This window comes from Motacilla alba, chromosome 20 (assembly GCF_015832195.1).
Source record: "Motacilla alba alba isolate MOTALB_02 chromosome 20, Motacilla_alba_V1.0_pri, whole genome shotgun sequence".
NCBI classification, from domain to species: domain Eukaryota; kingdom Metazoa; phylum Chordata; class Aves; order Passeriformes; family Motacillidae; genus Motacilla; species Motacilla alba.
This window is the reverse complement of record NC_052035.1, coordinates 15,086,989-15,109,036: the sequence shown is the minus strand read 5'-3', so window position 1 is coordinate 15,109,036 and position 22,048 is coordinate 15,086,989. Positions and strand designations below refer to the sequence as shown.

The 22,048-nt window shown below is 43.0% G+C and overlaps 1 protein-coding gene across 4 annotated transcripts; it reads left to right on the top strand.

Moving 5' to 3' along the window:
• Positions 1-1,049: 1,049 nt before the first annotated feature.
• On the top strand, positions 1,050-21,580 carry CSE1L (chromosome segregation 1 like). 4 transcript variants are annotated; one of them, XM_038159190.1, is made up of 25 exons: positions 1,050-1,192; positions 3,414-3,509; positions 4,039-4,181; positions 5,169-5,270; positions 5,684-5,829; positions 6,123-6,213; positions 6,471-6,578; positions 7,471-7,563; positions 8,736-8,903; positions 8,998-9,127; positions 9,804-9,869; positions 11,381-11,583; positions 12,593-12,677; positions 13,421-13,482; positions 14,215-14,351; positions 14,520-14,623; positions 15,201-15,298; positions 16,149-16,299; positions 16,792-17,000; positions 17,514-17,611; positions 17,819-17,904; positions 18,980-19,061; positions 19,341-19,487; positions 20,281-20,512; positions 21,053-21,442. In XM_038159190.1, exons 2-25 carry the CDS (start codon positions 3,425-3,427, stop codon positions 21,140-21,142), a joined length of 2,916 nt encoding a protein of 971 aa, XP_038015118.1. In that variant the 5' UTR covers positions 1,050-1,192; positions 3,414-3,424; the 3' UTR covers positions 21,143-21,442. The 4 variants fall into 4 exon arrangements, with proteins under 4 accessions (XP_038015118.1, XP_038015119.1, XP_038015115.1 ...); XM_038159191.1 differs by lacking the exon at positions 1,050-1,192 and adding an exon at positions 1,489-1,647; XM_038159187.1 differs by lacking the exon at positions 1,050-1,192 and adding an exon at positions 1,691-1,992 and having other exon boundaries at positions 21,053-21,580.
• Positions 21,581-22,048: the final 468 nt, after the last annotated feature.

Genomic DNA, 22,048 nt, shown 5'->3' with positions numbered 1-22,048 from the left:
TGTGGTGATTAAAAACTCCTTCATGTTGCTTCTGTTGTGTCTTACTGTCCAGGAGAAGGCTGTTTCTACAGCAGTTTGTCATCCATGTCTGGTACCTCACATGAACAATCTAAACCAATGTCCACTACTACAACCAACGCCCCCCCAGATTTTAGCTCAGTCTCAATATTCAGGAAAAAGATTAAAAATAGTAACTCTGCGAAAAGCGCATCTCCCTTTAATCTGTAACTTCAGTTTGTTCAGCATTTTTGTTTAAAACTTATGTTTTCACATATTTAAAATGCCTGTGTTTTAATATCTCTGTATTAAGTGCATTTACTATCAATAATTTAAAGACTATTCCTTGCCAATGGATGTATAGAGTTCTGAGAGAATACCAAAATTATATAATATGAAAAACTATGTAAAGTTTTCTACATGAAAATACGATGTATAATAGTTATAATATTCCATGCTTTAATCAAGTGATAAATCAATAAAGTTTTACGAAGTGTTCATTTTTTGTTCAGGTGCTTCCTTAGGCGGCTCAGAGCCTTCGGCGCCACTCGGGCTTCTGGGGCGGTTCCGGTTCGCGTTTTATACCGCACGCTCCGTCCCGGTCCCTGCTCCGCCGCGGGGCCGGGCCCGTTCCCTTGACAGTGCGGGGGCTCCGGCCGGCCCCGCTCTGCTCCGCCGCCCGGGCCCCGCTCGCCCCCGTTCCGGCCCCGCTCCGCTCCGCGATCCCGGGTTCCGCTCGCCCCCGTTCCGGTCCCGCTCCGCTCCGCCGCCCCGGCCCCGCTCTTCCCCGTTCTGGGGCTCCGGCCGGCCCCGCTCTTCCCCGTTCTGGGGCTCCGGCCGGCCCCGCTCTTCCCCGTTCCGGGCCCGCTCCGCTCCGCGGTCCCGGGTTCCGCTCGCCCCCGTTCCGGGCCCGGGGCGGGGCGAGGCCGCCGCGCTACGAGAGGCGCCGCGGGGCCTTGTGGGAAGGGCCCAGCCATTGGCTGCCGCCCATAGAGCGCGGCGCGGATTGGCTGCCGGCGGCGCGCCCTGGGCCGACGCGGGCGCTGATTGGCCGGGCGGCAGCGCGATGGCACCGCCCCGCGCGATGCGGTCACGGAGCCGCCGCCGCGCCCTCGCCCGGCGGTTTGAATGTGAAGCGCAGCCGGAGCGCTCGGAGCCGCCGCCGCCGCCGCCGCCGCCGGGGGGGAACCGACAGGTAAGGCCGGGACGCGCTGCCCCGCACGGCGATGGGGCTGGGGCGGCCCCGCGCACCGGCGGTACCGCGGCCGCCCGCGTGCCAACTCCGCGCTGCGCTCGGCGCTGGGCCCGCGGCGCGGCCACAGGCGCAGCGCACCATGCTGGGCCCTTCCGCCCGCCTCTCGCGGCCCGCGATTGGTCCGAGGCCTCTGGGCCCGCACAGCCCGCGCCCCTCATTGGCTGCGGCAGCTGCCAGTCCGGGCTGCCGCGGGGGAGGGGAACGGAGTTAGTGTGAGGCTCTGGGGCCGCTCGGGATCTCCCGCGGCCCCGGCCCGGCCCCGGCGCCCCCTCACGGCCCCGCCGGCCCGGCCCGGCCCCGGCGCCTCCCTGCAGGGGCCGCCGCGGGCGGCTGCACGAGCGGGGCAGACGCGGTCCGGCGCCGGGACGGACGGAGCCGCCCCGACCCTTCCGCAGGTGAACGGCCCGGCGGGCCGCGGGAGGGCGCGGGCCGGTCCCCGCCGCAGCGTCGCGGGCCGCTCCGGCGCGGCCTTGCCCCGCGGGAGCGGCGGGGGTGCGGGGCCGGGGCCGCTGCCGCCGCCCCTGGCGCCGCTGTCCCGCCCGCGCTCTGGGGAAGCGGGAAGCGCCCCTGGGCATCCTCAGAGCTCTGCCGGGATGGTTCTCCCAGCGGAACGGGCTCCTGAACGCGCTTCGGCACGGGAGGTGTCCGGTCAGTGCTGGGTGAGGGGATGCAGTTGCGTGGAGCTCTCCCCGGTCCGAGCCCAGGGGCACGGCCGCGTTCTGCTAGGTTTGGATTTCTTTGTAAGTGCTCTGCGTTAATTTGACTAAAGTCGGTGATAAAGCACGCTTTATGGGTTTTCTGAGGTCTTTTCTGCAGACAGTTGCTACAACCCAACACAAAGCACCATATCACTCCAGCTAAGTACCACCAGTGCTGTTCGTACTGGAAAACAAACATGAAGAGCTAGAGGAAGAGAAGGAAATAAGGTTTCCTTCATATGTAGGCATATGTAGGCAACAGGTCAAAATATGTTGGTGGGTGTGAATTGGTGAACAAGACTATGGACAAGTAAACCCCAAAAGCACAGGAAACATGGGAGAGGACTGTTCAGATAGATTTTTACTTCTTGCAAAATATGTTACTATCTGATTTACTTGTTAACATTCATTAATTTAAGAGGATACTGCTGCTGTCTTTTTAAATTACATAGATGCCATAACTGCCATCAAAGTTGTGTCATTAAAACTCACTGCCTTTGCAAGCGTGCTTATACAGAACTGTTTATTGCACTGGTGATCATCATGAAACAACTCCAAAGTGGGACAGGTAAATTTCAGTCAACTGTACTAATTGTACAAATTGTACTAAATAGAAACTTCAGAGGAAAAATGGAAACATTTGCTTCCTCATACATTTGCTCCCTTCCTTTGTAGGGAGTGAACTGTGCTGCTGGTGGTGGGAAGGATGGGCAGGACTGATGATGATGTCCAGAGGAGCATCTCCATTAAAGCACATCTTACAGTCATTGCATTGCTGTAATTGTAATTAATCCAGTGCAGGCTGTGAAGTAAATATATAGCTGTGGTACAGATAAGAATATGTGTGGGAGGATTACTAGAGAGGAGCAGTATGGACTTATTGCAGATTTATTCTGTAAAAAGTATTGCATTTAAATTAGCTCTCACCCTAGTCTGAACTAATTTTATAGGGAGCATAAACCAACTGGCTTTGCACAGACTTCTGTCTCTTTTAAAAAAAAGTATTTTCTTTTGAGATTTTTCTTTAATAAGGAGGTTTTGTTTTTTTGGAAAAGCTTTGACTCTTCAACACACTTTGAATTGTTTTGTTTTCAGTTACGTAGGGCAGGACTGTTCAGCTGTTTCAGTCAGGAGCATTTCTGGGGCTGGCAGCAGACCAAAAGCAGAACCAAGTTCCTGTTGTCCTGAAAGGGCAGGAGATCATCTTTTGGCTGTGCCTGGTTCATGTCTGCAGGATGTGTAAGCCTTTTCTGGAGTTTGGGGTCCATCAACCAGACTCTCACAGTTACCTGCAGCTTGAGGAGAGGGATGTTTGCTGTGCCTGGTGCACCCTGCTGGGCCTGTGCTTGTCAGGAGTTGTCCAAAAGAGCTGCTGTTGCTTCTGTGGGAACTGGTTTTAGATGGGTAGCTTTAGGATAGATTTTCTGATCTCTGGTTGTAACAAAACTACTTGTGGCTTTTAGGTTCTGCCAAAATGGAGCTCAGTGATGCCAATTTACAAACTTTAACTGAATATCTAAAGAAAACACTGGATCCAGATCCTGCCATAAGGCGTCCTGGTAAGTGATTCTCATGATTGAGAACAAAAAAGTTCTATTTCTTTTTGTCTTTCCTGTCTCTGTGTAGCAAACTTCAGTGGATATTTATGCAATAACCTCTTTACAGAAGTTCTCAGTATTCTTTTAAAATGAAACCTTCAAAAAAACTAATAAAGGGTGGATACAAATGAAAAAAAAAAATCTGCTTTTTGTGATTTTGTTTTTCTGTATTCTTGCTCTTTTTTCCCCCCCACTGTTATTATTTAAAACAGTGCTGCTGCTTCTCCCAACAAGTGAGGATTTACTTCTCTGGGTTGTGGCTTTTCCAAGGGTGAGGAGGCAGCATTTCCCCGTCCTGCTGGGGATCCAGAGCTCTTGTTGGCAGCAGGAGCTGGGGAGCAAAGAAGCCGTGATACCTTTTTCAGACATGTTCCTGTGAAGCTCTGGGCAGTGTTTGTGTTGGGCGTTTTACACAGACACTTGGGGAATGGTAGGATTCCCAGTAGAGAAAGCAGCTGAGTTTTGCTAACCGCAGTGTCTTCCCTTACAGCGGAAAAGTTCCTTGAATCTGTGGAAGGAAGCCAGAACTATCCGCTGTTACTCTTAACGCTGCTGGAGAAATCACAGGAAAGCGTCATCAAAGTTTGTGCATCTGTAACCTTCAAGAATTATATTAAAAGGAACTGGAGAATTGTAAGTATTGTAGAGAGGAAGTGTGCTAAGAACTAATCATCCTTTTAGGGTACAATAAGCAGATCCACATCCCACCCAACTCAGTGTCATCCGTGAACCTGCTGAGGAAGCCCTTGATCCTGTCACATAGATCATCAGTTAAGATATTAATCAGTACTGAGCCCATTAGTGACTGATGGTATAGATAAGCATAGCTTGAACTTTTGAAATTGCTAACTTTTGATTGAAATGTGTGGAAAGATGGTAAAAGGGATGTGAGAAGGGTAGTGGTACCATCAGGTTTAAGGTATCTCAAGATTCAGTGTCTCCCTGGAGGTGCTTTTCTCTTTTAATTGCTGGATGATTTCTAGGTCTCTGAACTTCAGTGCTGTCACCACAGATAATGTGACTGTCGCTGCTGTCTCTGGTTGGGAGAAGCCACCTCATCATTTTATTTCTTTAGTAGCGGCTTTGCAATTTTCTGCTGCTTGGTGCTGCTGACTGACTGGACTTGGAGCTGATTGGTGTTTTGAACTGGTTAGATAACTTAAAGTCAACGTTAGGGTTTTGATTGTGTAACCTGCACCTTCATGTGCGGTCTCTAGAAAGGATGGCTCAAGACAGCTCTCACAAAATCAGTTCGTGGGGTTGGCAGAGGTGCTGTTTGGTGTGGTGGAAGAGGAGACTTGGTTAAATGTGGGGATTTTATTGCCATGTGCACCCACCCTCACTGCTGCTCAATTGCTGACCTGAAAAGTTTCCCTTAGGGAAGAGAAAAATACTTATTCAAAGTTTTACAGAAGGATATTATTTTTTTCAGCTTTTTTCAGATACTGCTGTTCCAGATTCATTGAAGGCAGTGTCTCTAACAGGATTGCTTCTTAGGTTCTTCAGCATTGTAATAGTTCTGTAAATCAGTATAAACAGTTGGTCTCTGAAATGCTAATCCTCTCTCATTGCCTGGAGAATGCTGATATGCCCATAACTTAATTATTGTTTTCATTTTAGGTTGAGGATGAACCAAACAAAATATGTGAATCGGACAGAATAGCCATTAAAGCCAACATAGTGCCCTTGATGCTTAGCAGCCCAGAACAAATTCAAAAGCAGGTAATATGTCATTCCTGATTGTATCCATGAAACTTTGGGAATATTCTAAGCATGTCTAGAGTCTGTGGTCATTGGCAGAGCTCAGTTAGTTCCCTTACCAGTGAGCTCAGCCTTATCCAAATAACTTTGAGGATACTGTTACAGGTATTTCTACCTCCTTTAACATTTCTTTAAGATGATTACTGTGTAATCTTATAACTAAGTTCTAACATTAGGCAGTTAAATAGCAGTTCTAGAAAGTGAGACTGTGTAAGCTTAAGGTGAGATTTTTGTATTTGTTTGGAAAGTAGTAGATAATTTAATCCAGTGGTTTTTGAATTGGACAAGAATAACCAGGATTTTCTGGGCTGTTGGCAGCATCTGGCGTGGCTGCTGTGTGCTGTTCTGTCAGTGATGGCTCCGTTCCTTTGCAGTTAAGTGATGCCATCAGTATTATTGGGCGGGAGGACTTCCCTCAGAAGTGGCCAGACCTGCTGACAGAAATGGTGAATCGCTTTCAGAGCGGAGACTTCCATGTCATCAATGGGGTTCTGCGCACTGCCCACTCTCTGTTTAAAAGGTACTGCAAATAAGGGAGTTTGTGTATGGATGGTCAAAGTTCTGTTCAGCGTGTTTTACTGTTAGACTTCATTTTGCACATTTACAAAAGCCTATAGTTGTGACTTCTACATACGTCTTTGAAGTAGTTATCAAATTGTACACCCTGCATGGTTTTGAACCTTGTTGCTTAGTTCTTGTTTACTTTACAGTATTTTTTCAAGGTTCAGCGCAAGACAAAATTCTGTGTGAATTAATCTAGTAATAAATGTGAAGACTATTCTGGTTTTTATGTGTTTCTCTCTTACTTGTCAGGTACCGCCATGAATTTAAGTCAAATGAATTATGGACAGAGATCAAACTTGTTCTTGATGCCTTTGCTTTACCCTTGACAAATCTCTTTAAGGTATTTCTTGTTGAATTATTGCTAAAACAAGTTTCATGTTCTGAATTGCTTGCTGTGGATACCTGTAAAATTAAAACTCAAGAATTGTTGTTTGAAACTCTTAAAGGAGTTCAAATTCAAGGCATGAAGTGAGATAAGACTGATAAGAGGATGAAAAACAACTGTATTTTCTGGTTTAAAAAAAACATTCCATGACACTGTTCAATATTTTTTGTTAGTGTGGGTTTTCTACTTGACAGTCTTGCATCTTTTTCTAGGCAACTATTGAACTTTGCAGCACGCATGCAAATGATGCCAGTGCCCTGAAGGTTCTCTTTTCTTCTCTCATTCTAATTGCGAAGCTGTTCTACAGTTTAAATTTTCAGGTGAATCTCCTTGTTCTTGGGATAGTTTTGCTTTGTTGTGAGTAAGCTGGTACTATAGAAATAATTTGAGGCAGCCTTTAAGGCCATACTTTATGCCAAAAAGAAAAATCACCCATGCATCTGTTGAAGTAAAAGCACAGTAAGGAAGGGTCATTTAAGACATTAGCTTGGCCCTTTGAACACAAGTTCAAGAGAGTCTGAGCTAGCACTGCTTCAAGGAGGTGTTGTATGGGGCCTCTGAGTAGGAGCTGGGGAAGGCAGGAGTCCAGTGCCTGAGTTTCTCTTCACTGTGCCCCTTTATAAATGTGCCTGTGCTGACAGGAGCTGGGTCACCTAGGTGAGAATCCATTACGTGTAGCTCTGTGGCACTGTGGGAGCAGTAATTCTGGGAGCACACAAATTCTGGGTGTTGGGGTTTGGAATCAGATCTACAGTTTGTACATTGTATGCTCTGTGGGAAATGGTGAAAAGCTCCCTTGCTGAGGTGACGTTTATTTAGTGTCTCAACATGAACACAAGTCTGTGGCGTGTGATTGTGCCTGGATTCCTTGGGCTGCTCTTCCATAGGAGGCAGAAGAATGAGCTGGAGTTAAAAAAGACTTGTGCTCTCTTGTTCTGAAAGTGAGAGGTGATGCTCATTCATTATAAAAATGTGAGCTGTTTAGAGTCTAAGCAACTAGTTTATTTGGAGCTAGTTGTACTCCAGGGCTCTGCCAGAACAGTTTTTGTTTGGGAGGAGGAGGAAGGGGCACTGTTTCAATTTGAAGATTGTTTTCCACAGGTTACTGACTCTCAGTAGATTATAAGGTGAATGCACTACTTCCAGTGTAGGTATGTTATCTAAGCAGTGCAGTCAGAAATTAAAATGTAGATATATGCTTTTCTTCCACAGGATCTTCCCGAGTTTTTTGAAGATAACATGGAAACATGGATGACAAACTTTCATAGCCTTTTAACTTTAGATAACAAACTCTTGCAAACTGATGTAAGTACTGCATAAACCACCTGGTTTGCATCTGCAGGGGAGAGGGTGGATTGACAACCTAAGTCTAATTCTGAACAATGCAGTGGTTTTTTGTGGGACGAGCAAAGGAGTAGAATGACTACAAGAAAATGGAGTTTAAGAGAAGTTGCTCTGCTGTCTAAGGAATTTGAGGTTCAGTTCTTCAAGTTGTATGACAGTTACAGGTATACCCTGGTGTGCACAGAAATCAAATTACCAATACTCATCACTGAGTTGATTCTTTCAAGAGCAGCTTCTGCAGTAACCTGACCATTAGCATCACTCAGGATCATTAGCAGGGCTCAGGATTTCTGTATCGGTCAACTGGTTCTAGAAAGAACTTGAAACAATTGAACGCAGGGGGCAGGACATCTCTTCAGTATTAGCTGTCTTGGTCTAGTTAAAGAATCAGTAATTTCACTGGTGAAAGCTGATACCAGGTCAGCAAAGCTCCAGTTGTTTTTGTGAATGTTTTCTGCATTTTAAGTGCTGTTGTCTTCCATCATCACATCATCACAGCACAATAGTTTGCCACTTGATGGAGCCAAAACGACTCTATAAATTTCTTGATAACACATAGGGAGGCATATTAAATGTATGTTGTGCTCTAGTTAACCTTCTGCTGAAAGAAGCTGTGCTGCTCTTTTGTCTCGTGTCTGTGCTCCCAGCACAAGCACTCCTGCAGCTGAACTGGGACAGGCAGTAAAGCTGCAAGGTGGGGGTGGAGGGAAGAGGGGCAGACAGAACTGGGGTGGTGTTTGGTTGAGTTGTTTTTTTTAATTCCAGTTCAGTTTCCCAGTTCACATTGTAGTTCCACAAATATCTGTGATCTGGGGAAGGAACTTCTACAGCTACTCCAATAAATTGTTGTCTTTTTCGTATTACATTTGTAAATTAATTTTGTGTGAATTATTGTGTCTGTTTTCAAGTACACAGTACTTGATATGAAATGTAGATATGATTTCTAACTTGAAAAGCAGTTTGGGTACAGATCAGCAAAATACAGTAGTTCTAGGGACAATGAGAGGGATTTCTTTCACCTGTTTAGGACATGGTAAAATGGTGATTTAAATATTTACATTAAATACATTGACACTTCTAATGTTTAGTGTTGAGGTTTGGATGTTTAAGTTCTTAGTTTTGTTTTATGTGAGGATGAAGAGGAAGCTGGCTTGCTGGAGCTCTTGAAATCACAAATTTGTGACAATGCTGCTTTATATGCTCAAAAATATGATGAAGAATTCCAGCGCTACCTGCCACGTTTTGTAACAGCAATCTGGAATCTGTTAGTCACCACTGGCCAGGAAGTGAAATATGACTTGGTGAGTTGCTAAAATCTGATCTTGTCAAGTTTAATAATAAATCATGAATGGATCAGTTGTGCTGAAGTTTTGCCTTCTGTTTGTGGTGCTGTAGCTGGTCAGTAACGCGATCCAGTTTCTGGCCTCAGTTTGTGAGAGACCGCATTACAAGCATCTGTTTGAAGACCAGAATACATTGACAAGCATCTGTGAAAAAGTTATTGTCCCCAATATGGAATTTAGAGGTAACTTTCTGAGACTTAAATTTTGAAAAACGCAACAAAAATCTAACTAATTATCATGACGTGTTGCTTTGCGGGACTGAGAATTGAGGATTCCCTTTTGTGTGCTTTAGTGCTAGATTCAAACCCAAGTTTCTGCAGCAGATTGCTGTCCCATGGGCTTTGTAGAGTTGTATGAACATACCTAACTTTTCATGTTGAAATCCCAGTGGAGGAAGTCTAGGTCATGTGCCACCAATAAATTTCTACAATTAAAGTGAGTATCTGAGTAATTCAAGGAGCCTAAATAGGCAGGAGTATCAGGCCTACCAAACTGTAGTGTTTAGTTCTCCAGGTTTTGATACTCATGCTGATCCTATATATAAAATGCTGTGAAAATATATTGCAGTGATAAGTAGCTTCTTTCTCTTAAGTCTGTGACTCTGAAAGCCTCTTCAAATACACCTGGTGTTGAATATGTGTTGAGGTTTTTCTTAGAATCAATACATCAGCCCATGGGTATGAAAGACTAATTTGTGGGACAGAAGCTAAACAGACTAGTCTGGCTGGATATTTCTTGTTAATTAATATTACTGTTACAGAAAGGTCCTTGGAAAAAATAGCAAGTTGATAATGATACATCCTTTTACTATAAAAACAGACTTCAGTACTTCAGCTTCCATGTATTTTGTATTTTCAGCGGCTGATGAAGAAGCATTTGAAGATAATTCTGAAGAGTATATAAGAAGGGATTTGGAAGGATCTGGTAATCCACAGATTTCTGCTAAGAATACTTGGTCTTTAAATATAGCTCTAAAGAGCTGAAGCAATTTACTGAAGCTTTTATAGCTTCATTTTGAAATTGAGAAGGTTTCCACACACCACCCCCAGCTGGATTTTATCCAGTCTGTGATCAAGCCTACTGTCACGATAAGCTTGTCATAGTGTCTTTCTGGTTTGAACAATGTTTTCATAGGGCTTTTTCCTTAATTGGATTGGTATGTCTTCTGCACTGCCCACACTCTCATTTCAGCAAATACAGCCTGTAAGTCAATGCTGAGTAGTAGCCAGTTGTGTATTTAGTTCCTGTGTGTGGAGTTTTAAGTAACAGGGGGAGAGACTCTGGGTGTTGAGGCTGAAATTCTGCCTGGGGTTGCACACAAATTGTGCTCAGGCCAGCTGGCCAGCAGCCAGGCTGGGACGTGGCATGTGTTCAGAGCACTGCCTGCCCTGGGACACGGCTGTGCCAGCCCAGCTGCTGGAGTGCTGGGGGAGGCTGTGCTCTGCAGCCAGGCCAGAGCCTGACTGAGCCAAACTGGCTCTGTGTGACAGGGCTGTGCCACCAGCAGTTCACTGACAGACACTTTGGAAGTGATGGCATTTTGTAATAGGTTGAAGAGATTACTCTATGCTTGCAGTGGAGGAGAAAATTGGAGGAAACATTTTTGAACTTTTTTCAAGAAAACATCATTCTTATCCAGGATTGGCTGCCTTTTAGGTGTTTGTGAAGTTTTTTACAAAAATGTACTGTCAGGTGTAGTGGGCCAATAGCTGGCTTGTGCTCCAGCCTCCTGCAGTCTGATGGGGCCGAGGGGTGGAAGTGAGAAGGCTCATGGATAAAGACAGTTTAAGTGAAAGAAAGAGTAAGGAAAGGGGAGAGAAGTTAGTGACTCACCATTGCCCACAGGCAGACTTTTGCCCAGCCTGCCCCTGAGCAATGGCTACTTCTCCCAGACCTGCTCCCTCAGATTTCATTGTTGTACAGTGTCATACAGCATGGAACGTCCTGCTGGTCAGTTTGCATTAGCTGCCCGGGTTGTCCCCTCCCAGCTCCTTGCCTGCCCCAAACTACTTGCTGGGAAGGCAAAGCAGGAGGAAGAGGAAGCCCTGACAGTGTGACGGTGCTCTTCAGCAGCAGCCAAACCCTGGGTGTTACCAGCAGCTTTAGTCATGGTACAAAACACAGCACCAGAAATGAACTCCCTCCCAGCCGGAGGCAGTACCTTCGGCTACACAATGTCCAGCCAGTACCAGCCCCCCTGCGTGCCTGCTGCCACTGCTCAGGGGCAGGTGTCCCTTCTCCTTGGTGTACAAGTAGTCCAGTTGTGACAGTAAATAAAAGGCTTACTGGTGTTCTTACACAGCAGTGTGGAGGGTTGCAATAATTAACATGGGGTATGGCTGTAACTTGGGAAGCTGTTACTGTTTTGATTATTTTGTTTATTAATATGAAAAGCTGTCTTTCTCATATACTAAGAATCTTTGGTTCTCATGCAGATATTGACACAAGGCGCAGAGCAGCTTGTGATCTGGTCAGAGGCTTGTGCAAATTTTTTGAAGGACCTGTAACAGGGATTTTTTCTGGCTACGTTAATTCTATGCTGCAAGAATATGCAAAGAATCCATCTGTTAACTGGAAGCACAAAGATGCAGCTATTTACCTTGTAACATCTTTGGCATCCAAAGCTCAGACACAGAAGGTACTTGTACATTTTATTCACTGTAACCTGTGTGCATTCAGATATTACAGTGCAGGTTATTTTAGATATTGCAGTACAGAGGCCTGCTGTTCGTTTCAGCTGCTTCAGGAAGGGAGTAACTGTGTGTGTGTGCAGTAGTTCAGGTTGATGGGATGAAAAGCTGCCCTTTTTGTGATCCTGTAACAGTTGGTGCTCTCTGACCTTCAGGTAGATGGGGCCCTGTGCAGGCCTGACTGGCATGTGGGATCCAGCCAGATAAAGGAACAAAACTGCCTCAGCTCTGGAGCCTCTGAGCTCTGAGTGGTCCCGAGGCACTCTGGAAGCCATGGAAGGCAAATAGAGCTTTACAGAAGATCAGACATGCTAAGCAGACTAAAAGGAATTTAAATGACTCTCTGAGTTCTTGGTATTTCCCAATATTTCCTGCGACCTGAATGTTTGATTGTGAATGACATGTGAATGCTAATGATGGCTGGAAATGGATCTCATGACTTGCTGATAGGCTGGAGACATTGAAAAAGCACAGCTGGGCTAAACTGTGTTTGGAAACAGGAGCATTGTATCAAATGCCCTATGGAACAAGTTTAGATGTACTACTAGATGTTTTAAATGCTGTTACAGTTCAAATCTCAGTGTCTTTACAAGACAGATTTGAGGCAAACATAGTAAAATGTGTACATCATTTTATGCAATTTTGCTGAAGATTCTCAGTCTTTTCCTGAAGCCAGATGTATACTGCTGCTCAGCAGTTGTTAGTGGTGTGTAATGGGAACCAGTCTGGTAGCATTTGGGAAACTGCAAAGTTTGTGTCTTTTTCTATGCTATTTAATGGCAAATATGGACTAATTTAGAACACTTCATTGAAAAATCTCCATCTAAAAATCCTGATTTAAAAAGAGGTTGCATTTTTTGTAAGAGAAAACTAATAGTAATTTTTTAAAATTAGTAAGAAAACTAGCAGCTTATATGTCAGCATATAAAAATAAGAGTTGTTTTTTGCTTTGTCCAGCATGGCATAACACAGGCCAATGAACTCGTTAATCTGACAGAATTCTTTGTGAATCACATTCAACCTGACTTAAAGTCTGCTACTGGTAAGTTGGTGTTAATTTTGATTGGGTATTTTTGTGATGTATCATAACCTTGACAGCGACCATTGTTTGTGAAGTCTCAAGCCCTCCTTTATCAGCAGAATCTCTGAGACGGGCTCTTAACATCTGGCACAGAGTAACAAACAAAATTTTGTTTGGCCAGCGGTGAAGGAGCTCTTACAGCAAGGTGGATTGCCACCTTACCACCTGCTCTCTGCAAGATCAGGGCATGTGTCCACATGGTTGCTATCAGCTGCATGCTTAAACCTGTTGAATCAAAGTAATTTGATTTCTGTATTTGAGACCTTATGGTAAACTTCTACGCTCTACAAAACCATGAGAAGTTAAAATACTGAGCCCTATTGATGAGGTTGTGGATGTCTAGATTTAAATCATGTGGTTTATTTTACACTTTAACAATTATCCTACTACAGCTGAAGCATAGTGGGTTGTCTCAAATTGTATAATTGAAGGCTGCTGAAATTGAAACCAGAAGATAAAATTTCATCTGAGCTGGACTGTACTTTTAATGGTACTGGGATGTGATTTGTACCTAAAACTGATATTCTAACAGTGCCAGTACGAAAGTGCAGAAACTAAGAAATGTAGAAAAACATTGTCTGTATTATTTTCTACAGGGGAAAATTATTACGTAGTGTCAAGTGTCACTTGTATATATAGTACATGTTCAGTAATCACATTTGTATGAGGAATATCAACGAAGTTTGCATATTTTTCTATTTCAGTGAATGAATTCCCTGTGCTAAAAGCAGATGGTATCAAATATATCATGATTTTTAGAAACCAAGTAAGTTTTTCTTTCACTCCTATGGAAAAAACATATTGTAGGTTGTTACTTTATACTTGCCAAGCCTAATTTATCGCACTTGGCCATATGCTAACTCAACAGGTGTTTGATAGTCATATACAACACTTCATGCTGAATTTTTAGTTGAGAAAGTAAATGATATTGTTATAAATATCCAATTAACATGTAGTCTATATGCTGTCCATATGCTGTGGGAACACTGAATATCTTAGCTTTTCAATTCTGGGACACACTCAGACGTTTCCAAGTCAGTGTTAGTCCAAACACCCCTGATTGCTTGTATCATTGCAGTAGTTGTTACGGAGTACAGCAGTTTTGTCCTTAATGTTTTCTGATTTATGAGATAGGATGAGAAAATATGTTACATATTATTCTAAATTCTGGATTACCTTTATTAATTTCTTATGAAATATATGTGATATTGGTTTTTTTAAGCCTTGATATTTTAAATTACCTAATAAGACAAAGTAAAATGGAAAGGGAAATTACTTACTGCTAATGCAATGTACCACTGGTTTTCAGGGGAAGTATACAAGCCATGACAGAAGTAGGTACCTCCTGGTTGTTGAGATGTGAAGGAGCAACAGGAGGAGCCTCCCAAGATACCTCCCTCTGCCAAGCTCTGCATGTCACTGATGAGCTTGGCTGTGCTCTAGAGTTGAACCATCTGTATTTTTAACATACTTACGATTTGTTGCTATACTTTTGTAGGTACCAAAAGAACAACTGCTGGTGTCTATTCCTCTCTTAATCAATCATCTCCAAGCAGAAAGTATCGTGGTCCATACCTACGCAGCCCATGCTCTTGAAAGACTGTTTACCATGAGAGGGACAAATAATGCTACCCTGTAAGTTTTCAAGCAGAAATAAATTAATTGCTAATAGATTTTGAGTATTAAGGATGAGAAATACCTGTGTATACCTGTGGATCCTTTGTGTCATATGTTATGGTGTTGTATAAGGCTTGAAGTTTGTGACTCTCTTTCATCATTAAAGAGCTGTGTTTCATTTAACAGCATTACAGCTGCAGAAATGGCTCCCTTTGTAGAAGTGCTGTTAACAAACCTTTTCAAAGCTCTGACACTTCCCGGCTCATCTGAAAATGAATACATTATGAAAGGTAAATGCCTAATGAGTCCTGCAATATAAGAATAACTTGGTTAACTTGAGGTAAAGGCTTACAGTTACAGGTTCCTGACATTTTTATTTGCAAAACCTATTTTATGCAAATGTGTTGAAGAGTCTGCAGTTACTTATCAGGCTGTGTCAAGAGAAACACTAACAAAATGGTACGAAGTTATTTCTCAAATGGTAGACTGGTAGTCAGGACAGCTCCCTGGACAGTGTCAGGGGAAGATCTGAGCAGTCTGGTCATGGGGAGGACACGTGGTCATGGCTAGTGAAAGGATAGATCTGATCATGGCTAAGGAGATGCTGAGATCTGAGACTTGCCCAGGACAGGTGATGGCCTCTGTAAAGTTACTTGGTCTCCTGTGTTCATCTCTAGAATGAGAATAAGGAGGGTTTGTTTATGCTTTGTCACGGTTATAGATTGAATGTTCTTGCAGCAGGTGCTCTTTGTTCTGTACCTAATTCCTTTGGATCCTATTTTAACAGTAAAAGGTAAAGGATTTAGGCATATGTTGAGTGGCAGTGTATTTTGTCCTAAGAAACTAAATTTTTCCATTTATTTGCAGCCATCATGAGGAGTTTTTCTCTGCTGCAGGAGTCCATAATTCCATACATCCCTTCTGTCATCACACAGCTCACACAGAAACTGCTGGCTGTCAGTAAGGTAAAGAAACAGAGCAAAAGGGTCACCTTTCACCTTTTAGAGCAGTCTTGCTGAGGATTTATGTCCTGTTGGTGGTGTTCTGTTAGAATATTCTAAATAGTTCAGTATTTTCTGATGCAGCTAATTTGAAACAGCATTCCAGTGAGGTACTGCCTTCCTTTTAGAACATATCCTCACATCATTCTTCCTGCTCTCTTCTGAAATTTAGAAGCAGCATATGAATTCTTTCTGTAATGCTGGTTTGTTGTAGTAGAAATGCTTGCTTGTGCAGAGGCCACCAGTACAATAATTGGTTTTATCACAACTCCTGTATTCTTTGCCCATGAAACTTCTGAAGCTAATAATTATTGGCATTGAAATGTGGGATTGAATTAAATAAATTACCCTTCTGCTTTTGGTGGGTAAAATTCTCTTCATTTTTTATTGAGACTTGTCAAATTCTTAACCATTGACAATAGGGAATGCCTTAGAAACCTTAATTGATTGTCCAGAAAACTACTTCTCTGTACAGCTGAAACTCAGCTGCAGCTTATAAGGAGTATTCAATAGAGAATTGACTGGACACCTGAAAGTTGAAAAAATAATCTTCTTCTGGGTTTTGTTCTATGGTCTTTTAACTGTTTGGTAGTTTATATAGAGCTTCTGAAAAACACTTGCTACCAAAAAAACCCTCTCCTTTATGGAATTAATTTTGTAAGCAATTTGTGTATATTAATACATAAGTTACAAGTATCCCTAGTCTGAAATGCTACTTTATTTAGTCTTCAGTTGAAAAAAAATATATATTTAGCAAAATAAGTGACTTGTCTGCAAGTTTGGGTTGATTTGTCTGTTTGCAATTTGTTTTCAGAATCCCAGCAAACCTCACTTTAACCATTACATGTTTGAGTCAATCTGCTTGTCGATAAGAATAACGTGCAAGGCAAACCCAGAGGCAGTGGGGAGCTTTGAGGAAGCTTTGTTCCTGGTGTTCACAGAGATCCTGCAGAATGATGTGCAAGGTAAGGATAGTCAGTGAGTGCCTGTGCTCTCTCCACTGGGGCTGGCTTCTAGGATTTACCTTTATGGCAAGCTTTTTGTAGCACAGGAAATTCAAGGGGAGAAACTACATTTTCACACTCTGAAAGTGTTTAGATTGTTCCATAGGGTATGTCAACAGCATTCGCTTACTTTAAATTGCGTTCTTAAAATATCTAGCAATCACTACTCCAAAGCCTCTTAATATTATTCTTAATTCTATTGCCTTTTTTTTAGTGCTTTGGTTTTTTATGTTCTGAAACATTAAAGGGTAGAGGAAATAGAAAGTGTATAGATGCAATGCTTACTAATTTTTGGATTAATTACATTTAAAAGGTATGTTTCTTCAGAGTTTTATTTATTGAAATCTTAGTGATAATATCAAATTTGTGGGTTAAACCCATAGATATGTGGTTTCTGGGAACTGACAGTGATCATGTTGTCTGACTTTGTAAATGTCCTCATTTCTCTTCCAGAGTTCATTCCCTATGTGTTTCAAGTGATGTCACTACTTCTAGAAATGCATAAAAATGAAATCCCATCATCTTATATGGCATTGTTTCCCCATCTGCTCCAGCCAGTTCTCTGGGAGAGGACAGGAAACATTCCCCCTCTGGTCAGGCTCCTGCAGGCTTACCTGGAGCGGGGTGCCAGCACCATCGCCAGCGCTGCCGCCGACAAAATCGTGAGTTCCTGGGGCAGAGTCAGTGTTGGCCTGGGGACGAGGGGATCTGAGGCTCCAGATTGTGAGGAGCTCCAGCAAACAGCTCGATTTGTGCAGAGTTTGGTGCTTACATACAAAGACAGACTAATACTCTGAATGTAGCTTTTTGGGTGCTTTTCTATTACGTGGGTAAGATGCATTCTAGGCTATTACGCTTTTGTCAACTGAGATGAAAAATTCCTGCTTTTAGTTCTTGCTAGCAGGTAAGTTGCCACAGTTTTCCTGTCTTGTTTGCCTCATGTTAAACATGTGCATAATGAGAACTCTCAGGTTCTGTTCAGAACGGTCTTGAGAAGACTGAGTGAGAAGAAGCCAAAATGTGTCTTCCTTGGCCTGAACCATAAACACTGAATCCTGGTTTAGGTTATGGAGGCTTTTGCCTTGATGTATGCCTTAGATGGTAATGGTTGATTTTCTGGTAGGGTCACATATGAAGAATTGTTGTCTAGGATTTTATATCTGCTTTTCTTGCAGCCTGGATTGTTAGGTGTGTTCCAGAAGCTGATTGCCTCTAAAGCTAATGATCATCAAGGGTTCTATCTTCTGAACAGTATCATTGAGCATATGCCTCCGTGAGTATGAGCTGAAATTATATTTAAAGCTAACTTCTGTAGACTTTAATTATGAAATATATGAACATGCCAAATGCTAATTTTTAACAACTGAAAACATCACATTTTTCAGTCAGATAGATTTGAACAATTCTATATATGTTTTCTGTGAAGTGACATTAGTTAAATCCTAGTGTGAATCGAATAACTATCCTTTTAAATTTCCAGTGAATCAGTTGACCAGTACAGGAAACAGATCTTCATTCTGCTATTCCAAAGACTTCAAAATTCCAAAACAACAAAATTTATCAAAAGTAAGTTCCTTGCTCTGTGGAAAGCTTTGGTGACAGCAGCAGTTCAGAGGTGCAGCTGTGCAGAACAAGAGCCCTGTCGCGCCCCGCAGATATGCGCAGAGGGACAGTGCTGACTCCCAGGACTTGCTGCCAATTATTTGTCATCAAGAGGGGTGGATGGGGCAGTCACCATAGCAGGTGACACTTACTTCATGAAATTGAGGGAATGGAATTAAAATAATGAACAAGACTGGCGCATTTCTCTTCCTATCATAGTGTATGATGTCATTATTGAAAATGTCTCCGTTTAATCTCCAACCAGCAGCAGCAAACTTTCCCTCTCATGCAGCACAGCAATACTGACCACATGTCCTGTAGTTACCTGTAGTTGTGTGTTAGTGCTGTGAAATATTCCAAGCTTGTGTCATTTTGGCCTTGGTATGATTAAATTTATTGATAAGGCTTTATGTTGAACTGGTAAAGCTGTGACAGATTATTGCAATACATATTCTGGTTATTCATGCTGTCACAAGAAGATTGTCATAGTTATTAAATTATTTTAATGATACTATCACTACAGAAATTATGCAGTGTCCATTACTTAGCCCTGTAAAATCTGATTAATGGCATCTGATAGGAACAAGAATGATACAGTTGCTTATAATGGTCTTCCACAAATAAAGGTGAGGTGGTGCTTTTAGTATACTGCACCTGTGCAAAGGGGCTCATACCTCACCTCAGAGTCTGCATTGTGTGAAGTTTTCTGCTAAAAGTAGAGTTTTTGGAAGAGTTTTTTGGTTCCTGATCTGAAAATAAATGCAAATGGCTTTTCTAATGCCTTTTTATAACTGCTATAAGGGGAGAAAGGAATAATTCTTGTCTTGTTGTACCACCTTGTTTTTGTGTTGTGGTATGCGAAAAGCTCAGTTTTTACACAAATTTCAAGGCAGCAAGTTCATGTACTTCACTTAAACTGAACACATATAAAGACTGCCTTTTCTTTCCCCTTGAAAAACTTGGAATGTGTTTTGCTGCTGACTCTAAAGCTATTATTTTGTTTTTGCATGAAGTTTTACTTTGTCTTTTTTTGTTACAGGTTTCCTCGTCTTCATTAACTTGTATTGTGTAAGATATGGGGCATTAGCTCTGCAAGAAATATTTGACAGCATACAGCCAAAGTTAGTATGTTTTCTTTGTTTGGGTTATGTTTAATATGGCTGTGTTATTTTTATCTTTTGAAGTAAGAAAGAGTTGTCTGTTTAGCTAGACTGTCAGACAACATTTATCACTAATTTGAGTGGCCAAATGTTTCTCTTAATGTGGTTCATTTAATTGTCTAGAAAGTTGTCAAATTATCTGGTTGTTTCTATTCCCTAGTGATTCATATTGTTTCTGGTTCTCTTTTGTCACCATAAGGCTGATGAGGCTTTCTAATAATTTTTCTCTCAATTCCATAGGATGTTTGGAATGGTGTTGGAGAAAATTATAATTCCTGAAATCCAGAAAGTGTCTGGACAAGTTGAAAAGAAAATCTGTGCTGTTGGGATTACAAAAATATTAACAGAATGTCCTCCCATGATGGACACTGAGTACACCAAACTGTGGTAGGTACCACACTTCTTCAGGTTGTGCTAGTGAGGCTGTTGGAGTTACTGAAAATGGGAGCTCAGACCAAAATACATCCTTGTTGGAAACTCCATTGTGATCTCCTCAGACCTACAAGGCTGCTTTAGGCCTTTCATCCTGTTTCTGTTTCTCAACAAATGAAACTGTATTTTCAGAGAGGGTGACAGAACTGGTTTGAGATGTTTTTGGTGGAGATAGCACTGATTTGGCTAGCTGGACCTGCATTTAGGGGAATACACTGCTTTCCTCCAGCTTGTATTCTTTCTCAGAAGCTAGGCCCAGTTTTGACTTAGAGCTCTTCTAGTCAGGAGCATATTCCTAACCTGGCAGAGAAACTGTAATATCTTAGCTTGAGAGTGGAATTGTGGGGAAAGCTACCAGGGAAGTTTGATTGTCAGCCAGTCCAGCAGTCCAGCACGCCTGGTAGTTTGATGACAATCACCGGATCCCAGACTAGATCCCCGAACTAGAATTTTGTTTTTAATATACTCAGAGGAAAGTTGTGGTCTGGAAAAGCATTGCTCTTTTTAGGCATGTTTCACGACAATTTGATCTGATAAATACATACTTAGCTCATGCTGTTGACAGGAGTACCCACATTAATTCTTCTGGTCCAGCATACCTTGGGCATTTGCAATTTCAGTAGCCAAGCAAGTACCTGCAAAGGCTAAATTACAAGGGGTTCCAAATAACTTGAGCATCCTTGTAGGATACAGCCTGTCCTAGCATATTCTAAGCGCTCCAGTTTTGCCCTCCCCTCTTTGCCCCCAGGATTCCTTTGCTGCAGGCCCTCATTGGCCTCTTTGAGCTGCCTGAGGATGACACGATCCCTGACGAGGAGCACTTCATTGACATAGAAGATACTCCAGGCTATCAGACTGCATTCTCCCAGCTAGCCTTTGCTGGGAAGAAAGAACACGATCCTGTAGGTCAAATGGTGAACAATCCTAGAATCCATCTGGCACAGTCTCTCCACAAACTGTCTACAGCGTGCCCAGGCAGGGTAGGTGACTTGTGCACTCGGATGCTGATGCTGCGTTGTGCAGAGAAGAAATGCCTTCCTGAAAACGGGTCTCTTTGCTAATGTTTGATAATCAGCAAAATGAAGGAGGTCCTAACTAGAATGCAAGATCGTGCTGTGTTTTATTCTTCATTGGAATTACAGCTTTTGCAAGGTTTTTCCTTAGGAGCCTTAGAAAGGCTTTATTTTCACAGCACATAATTTTGCAATAAGCTTAAATATGCCATTTTAAAAAAGAAAATTTACACACTTGGTGGTTTATAACTAATGTGTCTCGAGTTGGATTGGTTGCATGCACTTGTTGAATTCAGGCAGCTCATATAAAATTAGACAAGGTGAGTGTACAGTTAACTCTTTTAGCCCACAGCGTGTTTGTTTTCCTTGAGATTTTGGTAAGTAAAGGCTGCCTGCTGCTTTCCCCGTGGGTGGCTGCTCTGTGTCTGGCTTTGCGCTGCGAGTGACAGCAGGAGGCAGCAGGGCTCGTGCTGCCCTCACTGACACCTGTGCTCCCCTGTGCCTCAGGTTCTGTCCATGCTGAGCACCAGCCTGAACGCAGAAGCGTTGCAGTATCTCCAAGGATACCTCCAGGCTGCAAGTGTGAGTCTGCTCTGAGCCGTAGAGACTCCACGAGCAAGATCAAAGCTGGTTTGTTATGCAGAACGTCGACACTGACTTTTTTATAGCGGAGCTCAGACAAAATGAAAAAGCTGCTTGAAATTGTATTGCAGATTCCATCTTGTAAAAGATAGGTGTGGCTTTAAGCTGAAACTGAAGAATTTGATGGTTTGTGTACTCATAGATAAAGGTGGCTAACTTCCATTCCCGGTTTAATTTCAAAGGGAATAGTCATAGCGGTTTGTTATGAGACTGATTTGAAATCTGCATCTGCAGTGTTTGGATAATACTTGGAAATGTGTGGAGAGCCCTGGCTGTAGAAACTCACTTCAGTCACTAAAATTCCTTTTCATTTTAATGTTGTCCTTTGTATTTCTTTTGTCTTTCCTTAAACTTTATCTGAATTGTGAATAAATAAGAAGTACTTGTTTAAAACGCCTGTCACTGTGCTCTTACTGTTTCAGAAGAATATAGTTGTTTTAAAAAAAGATGTTTTACACTTAGGATAGAATATGAAATAGTGGGACTGTGAGGGTTTTTCTTTACATAATAGTTTAGGTGCATTGTAGGCTCATAGGGAGCAAATCTGACTCTGGAAGAGCAGAGCTGTTGTCACTCTGGCTGCTCACCAGCAGGCACAGGTGCTCTGGACAGGTCCTGCAGCGCCAGGCACTGAGGGCAGGGGGCTTCCCTGGGAGCAGGGGTCCAGGTGGGCTTGTCCTGCTCCATTGGAGTTGAAGCAGTGATCCTGGAGGGAGGGCTGAGTCGGGTGTTCTCCGTGTCTCCTCGTACATGCGCTGATGAGGCTGGGGGGCCTGGAGCGAGCTCCTGCTCGTGGCTGTTGGAGTGAGCAGTAAATGCCTGAGCCTGTGGGTTCCCAGGGGCACCAGGCTGCCAGGCCAG